This window comes from Lipotes vexillifer, unplaced genomic scaffold (assembly GCF_000442215.2).
Source record: "Lipotes vexillifer unplaced genomic scaffold, Lipotes_vexillifer_v1.1 scaffold371, whole genome shotgun sequence".
Classification (NCBI taxonomy): domain Eukaryota; kingdom Metazoa; phylum Chordata; class Mammalia; order Artiodactyla; family Lipotidae; genus Lipotes; species Lipotes vexillifer.
The window spans coordinates 2,175,205-2,185,539 of record NW_006786304.1 but is presented as its reverse complement, the minus strand read 5'-3'; the positions used below and the strand labels follow the sequence as shown (position 1 = coordinate 2,185,539).

Sequence of the window (10,335 nt, the reverse complement as noted above, 5' to 3'; positions counted from 1 at the left end):
AAATAGAGCCACACAGGCCTCCCCCGCCTGCAAGAACTTGGGTAAGTCAGAGCCCTTACCTGGTGCCTCAGTTTCCCCATCTGCCAGTGGGGCTTCTGACAGTGCTCACATCACAGGGCAGCCACTGAGATGACACCTAAAGGTCACCCAGAGCTTTGGGGCTGGGAAAACGGCAGTCACAACAGATGGATTTTATCCCTTGGTGACCCCCAAGTTCACCAGGGAGACCAGGGACTGGACCGTGGGTAAGAACTGCCTTAAAATCTTCCCCGGCCCCTCCTTCCTCCTCCCTGATGACCTGGTTCTTCTCCTGGTACCAAACCTGGGCCCTCGGCACAAAGAAGTTTAGGCAGCGCCCCAGGAGGCCTGGCCAGGTCGTGGCCCCTGGCCCGTGCCTGCCACACCTGCTCTGGTACCCAAACGGGGCCCCAGATCCTCGGTGACTCGATCCCTCCAAATTCAGGTGATCTCCCCCGGCTCCAAATCACCGAACCCTCCCACGTCCGGCGCCAGACGGAGCCAAACCCCAACCAGGAAGGGTCTCGGAGCATCGGGCCGCCAACACCGCTGTCTCCAAGAGCTGGGTTTGGGGTGAAAGATGGTGCTGACCAGATGCAGCTGGCTCCTCCTCAGTGGTGAGCGAGAATGGCGCCCCCAGAACCTCAGCCCCCACGGCCTCAGGGAAGGGAGGGGATCCCCGGCCTGGGGAGGGGAGGTGTCAGCCGGAAATCCAGCACGTCGGGAGGACAGCTCTGCTTCACACAGGCACAATTTGCTCCACTAAGAGTCACCAGTGTGGGGCAGGCCGGGGACCGTCACCCGGAGAGGTTTTCAGGGTGGACTTTGGAGATTTCTAAGAGCGGGGTGTACGCTAGGGCAAGGGAGCCACTGCTATGCCTTCATTCACGTGGCAAACTCTTACTGAGCTCTGGAAGCCTTAACTAGAGCAAGTTGTAACCAGCCACTCTGCCCCTCCCTCAGGCTATGGTTTGGGCAATTGCCTTCCTCCTCTCAGCCTCAGTTTCCTCATCTATGAAATGGGCCTAACTCCTGGGGTCGTTTGAAGGTCATCCCAAGCAGCATTTACTAGTGCTTGCTGGGTGCTGTTCTAAATGCTTTCCACGTATTCATAACCACCCTATGAAGAAGGCCCATGACCCCCCACTCCATAGACCAGAAGCCTGAGGCTCAGAGAGGTCAAGGCACCGGTCAGGGTCACACAGCCAGAAAGCGGCAGGGCTGAGTGCTAGACCCAGAGGCCTCGCTCATAGTCAGCCTTTATCAGCGCGGAAAGTACCAGAAACCAAGCCAAGCATGTAAGCACTTCTTAGGTGAGAACCGCCGCGGCTTCCCAATCCAGGCAACCACACACAATTCAAACCCAGGCAGCCCCAACCAGCTAGTCAGGTTTGGGGCTTATCTGTTGGGTTGAGAACAGAAGGGGTGGAGTGTATTAATCACGGCCCTACTTTCTGCCTCTGGAGAGGCAGAGGAAGGGCGCTGGACCGGGAGTCGGGGCCCAGGGGCTGCACGAGGCAGCCTGATCTCGTAAGTGGAGGCCAAGTGACTCTCACAGCGGTGGGTGGGGGGGAACCCTCTGGGTGGTATCCAAGGTCCTGCAGGCTGCGCGTGTGCTATGAGCTTGCTATGAGCAAAGCCTTAGGCTAGATCCTTAGCACAGCCCATCAAATCCAATCCTCAGATCACAGCCCCCTCCCCAGGACTGAGACTCCACACCTGGCTGACAGTTACTGAGCACTTACTTGTGGTAGGAACACATGCGCCAGGAGCCACGTCTCCTCCTCCATCAAACGTGGGGAGCCATCAAGTCCACCTCATCCCACCCCTCTGGCTCCCTTTCCTCAGCCGTTTTCCTGAGCGCTGGGGCCGAGATCACCATCACCTCCGAGCCTGCCCAGCCAGCCGAGGGCGACAACGTCACACTGGCTGTCCAAGGGCTTTCAGGGGAGCTGCTTGCCTACAACTGGTATGCGGGGCCCACGCTCAGTCTGTCTTACCTGGTGGCCAGCTACATCGTAAGCACAGGCGATGAGACCCCTGGCCCGGCCCACACGGGGCGGGAGGCTGTGCGCCCCGACGGCGGCCTGAACATCCAGGGCGCCCTGCCCGGGCACTCGGGCACCTACATCCTGCAGACTCTCAACAGGCAATTTCAGACGGAGGTGGGCTACGGACACTTGCAGGTCTATGGTGAGACACCCCCCAGAGCCCCCTTTTCCCCAGCTGGGCTTTCCCATCTCCTTCCCAATCCTTCTTTTTTAAAAAAAAAACAACAACGAAAAAGAAACTCTAAAAAATATTAAAACCATCAAAAAAAAAAAAACTGACCTAAAATAACATTAAAATGCTCACCTCGTCCCAGATGGCTTCTGGGATTAAACCTGCCTCTCATCCTGTTCTTTGCCCCTCTGGCTGGGGGTTCAGGGGCACCACCGGGATCCAGCCATGCCCCCTGCCTGGGGAGGGGGAGGCCCTGGAAGCAGGCAGTGCCCGGCCCCCTCCCCCTCTGTCTGTTGCCCCACAGAGATCCTGGCCCAGCCCGTGGTCATGACCAACAGCACGGCGTTGGTGGAGCGCCGGGACACCATGCGCCTGACATGCAGCAGCCCCAGCCCCGCCGAGGTCCGCTGGTTCTTCAACGGCGACACCCTGCCCATCGCCGTCCGCCTCGGCCTGTCCCCTGACGGCCGGGTGCTGACCCGGCACGGCATCCGCAGGGAGGAGGCCGGAGCCTACCAGTGTGAGGTCTGGAACCCGGTCAGTGTCAGCCGCAGCGAGCCCATCAACCTGACCGTGTACTGTGAGTCCTCCTGGCCCAGCCCCTGCAGAGATACCCAGTGCCCCAACCCCATAGATGGGGAAACTGAGGCCAGGAGAGAGTGCCCAAGGGCATGCAGTGAGTCAGTAGGCCAGCTGGGGTTAGAAACCAGGGATTCCCCATAAAATGCACTTGACCCATCTCCTAAGGACGAAAGACGACCTTTGAAATTGAATAATCCTTCCCTTTGAATCAATACCTCCAGGACTGGTTGGTTTTGAAAGGGAGTGGGGACGGCGTGAGTGGTAGAATGGGAGGGGAAATAAAATCAAAAACATAACCAAAGCATGGAGTCATTCCCAGGGGCAGCAGATATGCAGTGTGGCATCCAGAGAAAGGAAATCACTCAGGTACACGAGGGCCGGCAATGTAGAAAAACTTAGAACCTAGAATCCTACAACCAGGGCATTCTGGATTTAAGAAGCACTGGATTCTAGACTCTGAGAATCCTAGATACTCTAGAAGCAGAGATTCTTAGAATCTTAGAATCTAATTCTAAAACCTTAGAGCCACCCAACCCTAGAATCTTAGAAACATAGATTTCTAGAATCTTAGAATCCTAGAACATAGAAATATCTGCTCTTGGAACCCTAGAATTCTAGACTCTTAGAATGGCTTATCAGAAACCATTTAGACTTTTTTTTTTTTTCTAATGGAACCATAGATTTCAAAAATATCTTGAAATGTTGTCTGGCCCAACACCCTCTTTTTACAGAAGAGAAAACTGAGATTCCCCTGAGAGGGAAGGTGATTGTCAAGATCTCAGAGCGAGTTAGAGATCCATGTGGGATTCGAAAAGGCCAGAGCTCTTTTTCCCTCCAGATATTCCCAGGGGCCCATCCTGGTGGAAAGAAAGCCAGGGGGGTGCCCACCTCGACCACCCTCTCCCTCCACTGCCCCATTTCTCTCCCTCCCCCCCCTCACAGTTGGCCCAGAACGCGTGGCCATCCTCCAGGATTCCACCGCCCGCACGGGCTGCACCATCAAAGTCGACTTCAACACATCCTTCACGCTGTGGTGCGTGTCCCAGTCCTGCCCGGAGCCTGAGTACATGTGGGCCTTCAACGGGCGGGCCTTAAAGAATGGCCAAGACCACCTCAACATTAGTAGCATGACGGCAGCCCAGGAGGGCACGTACACGTGTATTGCTAAGAACCCCAAGACCCTGCTTTCTGGATCTGCCTCAGTGGTGGTCAAACTCTCTGGTGAGTCGTCCCCAGCCTGACCAACCCCCCCCTCCATGGAGGCCCAGTTGGACTCAAGCTTTGGCTGCTGTACCCGCCATTAGGCCACCATTTGCCCAAGAGATGATTGGAGAGTGAGAGATTCTCAACCCATTCGTTGGCCAAGTGACAAAGTGGCATATCAGGTGGACCCTCTTCATCCAGGTGACAAAAAGAGGAAGTCTGTGCCTTGTCGCCCAGAAAACAACTGACAAGTCAGGCTCTCTTCCTTGAGGGTTGGCAAAGTGAGAAATGGGCCACATGTCCCAAACCGTGCAGCCACAGAGTGGGAAAACATTCGGATGTCCCTTCCTATGGGTGCCCATGTTCTAAATTCAGTCTGTCACAGCTGCTCCAGGCTGGACCCACTCCCTGCCAAACAGACAGCTGAAGCTCAGCGCATCCAACTAGATAACCCAGTTATCTGGCCCAGATGCCGACGTGCGCATGCGCACACACGCATACACGCATACACTCTCAAATGGAAAAACACAGCGAGAGAGGCGCTGTCTTGCCTCTGTCCTTAAACAACCTGGCGGTGGGGGTAGTGCAGACACAGCTGGTTTTCTCAGAGATATCAGGATCCTCAGGGGACATTTTCTCATCCCCTGGGGATGGTGGCTTTGAACATTAGGGCCTCATTCATTCCGCCTTGGTTCCTTCCCAAGTGGCCACCATCTCCCAGGGACAGTGGGAACGGTCCTTCCCTCCCTCCTCCCTCCCTCTTACTAACAGGCTGGGCCTCATCCAAAGGGTGGATACTCTTTCACCCAAAGCAGAAATGGCATTCCCAGAGGTAAGTGTACCTCCTGCCCCACCCTACTGGGGCCTTAGCAGCTGGTCTTGGCAGGAGACAGGGGGGTGGACCAGATGACCTCAGGCGCCGTCCAGAGCCCTGTCTGTGCAGGTCAAGATGGGGGGTGTCCAAGGTGTGCAGGTATGTGCAGGGAGTGGGTGGAGCGCCCCCAACGGCCTCCTAAACTGTCAGCACCCCTGTGGCAGGTGCCAGGGGAGAGACAGAGGAAAGGGAGACGCCACCTTTCTGCCACCTGGGGGAGACTGATCTGATGGAGGAGACATGGCCTCTGCCCTTGCAGAGATGGCCTTGAGACAGGGAAGCACAGCCTCCCTATTCAAGAGCTGCCAGTCAGGGAGAAAAGGCAATGCCTCATACTCCGTTCTAGCAGTGATGAAGGAGACGTGACAGCCACCCTCAGTGAGCTTCCAGTCACATGCAGGAGACACAGGAGACACTTGAGGAGATTTTGTATTCTGATGGGGGAGACATGGTCTTGAGGAGACATGGCTTTTTTTTTTTTTTTTTTTTTTTTTTTTGAGAATTCCTAGTCTGATGGGGGAGACACAGTTCCCACCTTTGGGATACTCCCAATCTGATGGGGGAGTACAAGCCCCCCACTTTCTAGGAATGTCCAGTCTGATGGGATAGACATGCCCCCATTCAAGTTCTGGGGTCCCCAGCCTGACGGGAAAGACCCAGCCTGATAATAATCTGGAATTTCCAATCTGATGGAGGAGACATGGCCTCCCACCCTCTGGAATCTTTCAGTCTGATGGGGAACTCTAGCCCCCATATTCTGAGGTCTCTTGAGCTGACAGAAGAGACGACACCTGGAGTGCACAGCTCCCAACTATCCGCTGGGGGAGACACGGCCCCCATATTCTGAGAATCTCCAATCTGATGGAGGAGACATGACTCAACCCTCTAGGGTCTTCCAGTTTAATGGGAGAGAGATTCCCCCAAAGGCTGGAAATTCCTAGTCTAATGGGGGAAGAGACAGCCCCCATTGGGGTTTCTCAATCTGACGGGTGAAGACAGCTCCCTGGCAGGCAGGCATTGCTGAGACACAAAATCCACCTCCATACCACACAAGTCACCTCCTTCCTCTGTCTCCCTCCCGCCAACCCTCATGGGGAGTGCCAGCCGGGGGAGGCATACGTGAGCTGGCCGGGGGTGGGCGGCGGAAGCTCTGCCCGGCCAAGGCCCAGCTGACCCAGCCCCCCCTCGCTCTCTCCCCAGCGGCCGTGGTCGCCATGACAATCGTGCCGGTGCCGACCAGGCCGATGGAGGGCCAGGACGTGACACTGACCGTACACGGCTACCCCAAGGATCTGCTGGTCTATGCCTGGTACCGCGGGCCTGCCTCTGAGCCCAATCGGCTGCTCAGCCAACTGCCGTCGGGGAACTGGATCGCAGGCCCCGCGCACACAGGCCGGGAGGTGGGCTTCGCCAACTGCTCGCTGCTGGTGCAGAAGCTGAACCTCACCGACGCCGGCCGCTACACACTCAAGACCGTCACGCTGCAGGGCAAGACTGAGACGCTGGAAGTGGAGCTGCAGGTGGCCCGTGAGTGTGTGGGAGGGGACGGGGAGAGGGGGGCCTCTTTTCAGACAAGGGCTCCCAGAAGAGGGGCTCCGCTTTCTCCATCTGACTTGGGACTCCCCAAATGGAGCTCTTGCCTCTTCTGTCAAACTGATGACCTAGACCAGGGGTTGATAGGCTTCCTCCATCAGACTGGGGACACTAAACGGGGCTTCCATGCCTTCTCTCTTCTGTAAGAGGCACACCAGACCAAAGGTCTTAAAATACAGTGTGTAGTCTGAGGGTAAGGCATCCTTTTTCCTGGACCATAAAACACAGGAGATATTGCCTCTACCATCATACTGGGGGAATAGGCTAATGATGCTCGTTTACCTCTCCCATCAGACTAGAGGTGTAGAGGGTGGCTCATGCCTCCCTCTTCAAACTGTCATGCTAGACAATGGGGATCATGTTTCACGCTTTGCGTTACAATAAGAGAACAGAATTCCTACCCTCAGAAGGTAAATCAATCTCTCAAACTGAAATAGGGACGATCTTCTCCATCAGGATGGAGATTTCTAGGTGGTGGGAATTGTGTTCCCTCTTCAGACTGGAAATTCCCTGTGTTCAGGAACAATGTCTCTTCCATCAGACTGGGAGCTCCCAGATGTTGGGGACCGTGTCTCCCCATCAGACTGGGAGCTCCCAGATGTTGGGGACCGTGTCGCCCCATCAGACTGGGAGGTCCCAAAAGTCAGGAACAGTGTCTCTTCCATCAGACTGGGAGCCCCCAAAAGGCAGGAACAATGTCTCTTCCATCAGCCTGGGAGCTCCCAGATGTTGGGGACCGTGTCGCCCCATCAGACTGGGAGGTCCCAAAAGTCAGGAACAGTGTCTCTTCCATCAGACTGGGAGCCCCCAAAAGGCAGGAACAATGTCTCTTCCATCAGCCTGGGAGCTCCCAGATGTTGGGGACCGTGTCGCCCCATCAGACTGGGAGGTCCCAAAAGTCAGGAACAGTGTCTCTTCCATCAGACTGGGAGCCCCCAAAAGGCAGGAACAATGTCTCTTCCATCAGCCTGGGAGCTCCCAGATGTTGGGGACCGTGTCTCCCCATCAGACTGGGAGCTCCCAAAAGTCAGGAACAATGTCTCCTCCATCAGACTGGGAGCTCCCAGATGTTGGGGACCGTGTCTCCCCATCAGACTGGGAGCTCCCAGATGTTGGGAACCGTGTCTTCCCATCGGACTGAGCATCCCCAGAGGTCTGAGATGTCATGTCCCTGGAGCCTTGCCTCCCCCATCAGACCAGGAAGTCTCAGAAGCCATGTCCCTGAGTTAAAGACAGTGACCCCCCCTCCCTCAAACTTGCAGCTTCCAGGATCAGGGATCCAATCACTGACAGACACCCTAGCACCCTCCCCATTCACTCATCAAACCCTAGTTTCCTGGGTCAGCGTTGTGGGGAGAAGGCTGGTCAAAGACAGCAGGCCACCCCCGATGAAGCCTCGGAATTCCTTTTCACTCTGTCTCTCTTCTCACAGTCAACCTCCCTTCCTCGCACAAGGACCAACGCCACCTTCCTGAACCTGAACCTGGCACAGGCTGAGCATGGGGCGGGTGGGGCCGCTGGGAGGCCAGGGTTGGGCAGGGGAGCAGAAGGAATGGGGGCACTGGGGACCTGGTCCCCTGCCTCCCTGACAGCCTCCTCCACCCCTGTGCCCCATCCTCCCCCACAGCCCTGGAGTAGCACCATGGCCCTGGAGACCTCCAGAGAGACCAGCTCTTCGTGCCACCCTCCTTGTTTCCTCCCCCTGAGTGGAGGACCACTTGCTTCCAGCAAGGATGCAGGACCATGGTTCACGGTTCTCCTGCTTCCACCCTAGAGTTAGAGCCAACAGGGCCCTACTCCTTCACTGAGCTGTCGGAGAGCCACAGAGGCTATAAACATCCTGGTTAACACACGCCTGTGTCAGCCTCTCCTTCCACCACACCCAACCCTGCCATTCCTGGTCACCACACTTGCTTCTTTTCCCACCCAAGATTATTCTCAGTCTGGCTGCATGCATGCACAGGGATGCCCAAAGCACAGGGCTCCAAGCCCCCACTGCTCGATGTCAGGGACTTAGGCCCTTAGGCCCTTCCCACATCTCCCCAGGTTATATCTGAGGGTCCTGCTTCCCAGTGGCCCAAAGAGTGCCCCTCCTGTGGCACCAAACAGCTGCCCTGTTTGAACACGGCCGTCCCCTACACGGCGCCTCACTCCATAACCCAGGGACTGATTTGTACACAGGACAAAGAATGACCAAATTTCTCAACAAGAGTTCCAGCATCTTCTGGCCCTCATCCATTTAACCAAAGATGCCCTTTTGTGTCCTCCATTGTCCTGGGATTCCCCCACCCCCACCCCATATATCTCAAACATCACTTGCACAGTCCTAAAAATATCTCCCTCATCCTCTAAACACACAAAAAAGCCCCTATGAATAAATGAATGCAAATGGAGAAGGGGTGGAGAGCAGGGGAGTGGGGACCAGAAGGAGTGTGTCTTCTAACTCCTCTCACTAGTAAGGTATGAGCCGCAAGCCTAACCCAGCCAGGATGACCTACTATGGGGAGACTCCTGGTGTTAGTCAGAAGTGGTAATAGCAGACTCCAGGCTTGGGGTAGAAAGAGAGATTTGGGCAAGGATGGAAAGGCCTAGTAGAGATTTCCCAGAAACTTTCAAGACAGATCCTTTCTGGGGATGGCCATGTTGAGCTGAGATGGTGAGTGGTGAAAGGCACCCAGAATGAGGGTTATAAAATCTGGGTTAGAATCCTGCATTTACTATGGATTCACTAGACTCTCAATTTGTCCATCAGCAAAAATGTGTGAACTTAGGATAGACTAGAGTTTTCCAAACCATTTTATTAGCCTCAGAGCCCTTTCTTCAAATGCGAACTTACATGATAGGTCAATATATTATTTAAAATAGCAGTGCAATAAAAATAGATATCAATTCAAAAGCTATAGTCCTCCCCCTCACCTAATTTCTACACATTTTTGAAAAATATCCTTAGGGCTTCCCTGGTGGCGCAGTGGTTGAGAGTCCGCCTACCGATGCAGGGTACACGGGTTCGTGCCCCGGTCCGGGAAGATCCCACATGCCACGGAGTGACTGGGCCCGTGAGCCATGGCCGCTGAGCCTGCGCGTCCAGAGCCTGTGCTCCGCAACGGGAGAGGCCACAGCAGTGAGAGGCCCGCGTACCGCAAAAAAAGAAAAAAAAGAAAAATAAGAAAAATATCCTTAAATTTAAATAATACTTGGATTACAGAGGCAATTAAAATGCAAAATACCAAAGAGAGAAAAACTGTGGGATATGGCCAAAGCTGCACTTGGAGGGGGAATGATAGCCTTAAATGCTTAAAGGCATTGAGAGTACTAAAAAGAAAAGATTTTGAAATTGAGCAAAATAAGGTTGCCACTCAAGAAACTAGAAAAAGTCCATGAAATAAACCAAAGTAAAAAGGTAAGGAATTAAGAAAAGTAAAAGCAGAAATGGATGAAGTATAAAATAAAACATAGAGTTAGTCAATAAAGCCTAAAGCTGGTTCTTTGAAAATACCAATGAAATAGACACACTTTTTGCAAGTATGACAAGAGACAGAGGAGACTAATATGTAAAATAAAAGAGAAACTGTTCTGATTGAAGGAGAGCAGGTTAGATGCTCAATAAATATATATATTGAGGGAAGAGAATAGTTCCCCAACAGCCACTCCCCTCTCCTCTTTCATGATGGCAGGCACTGCCTCCCATAAAAGAAGCTGAAAATGTCAGGTACTCACTTTCCCCAACTGCTTTGCAGCTATTGGTCGCCATGTGACCAATTCTGGCCAACGAAGGAAGGAGAGAGCTAAAAGTTCTGTCCACTGACTCTGTCCCACCTGAGTGGGCACTAAAGGAGCTCCAT

The 10,335-nt window shown here is 54.2% G+C and overlaps 1 protein-coding gene across 1 annotated transcript; it reads left to right on the top strand.

Annotated features, from left to right (window-relative positions):
• Nucleotides 1–598: 598 nt before the first annotated feature.
• CEACAM16 (CEA cell adhesion molecule 16, tectorial membrane component) lies at nucleotides 599–8,131 on the top strand. Its single transcript, XM_007458684.1, has 6 exons — nucleotides 599–635; nucleotides 1,867–2,211; nucleotides 2,546–2,821; nucleotides 3,766–4,044; nucleotides 6,101–6,427; nucleotides 8,121–8,131. Exons 1-6 carry the CDS (start codon nucleotides 599–601, stop codon nucleotides 8,129–8,131), a joined length of 1,275 nt encoding a protein of 424 aa, XP_007458746.1.
• Nucleotides 8,132–10,335: the final 2,204 nt, after the last annotated feature.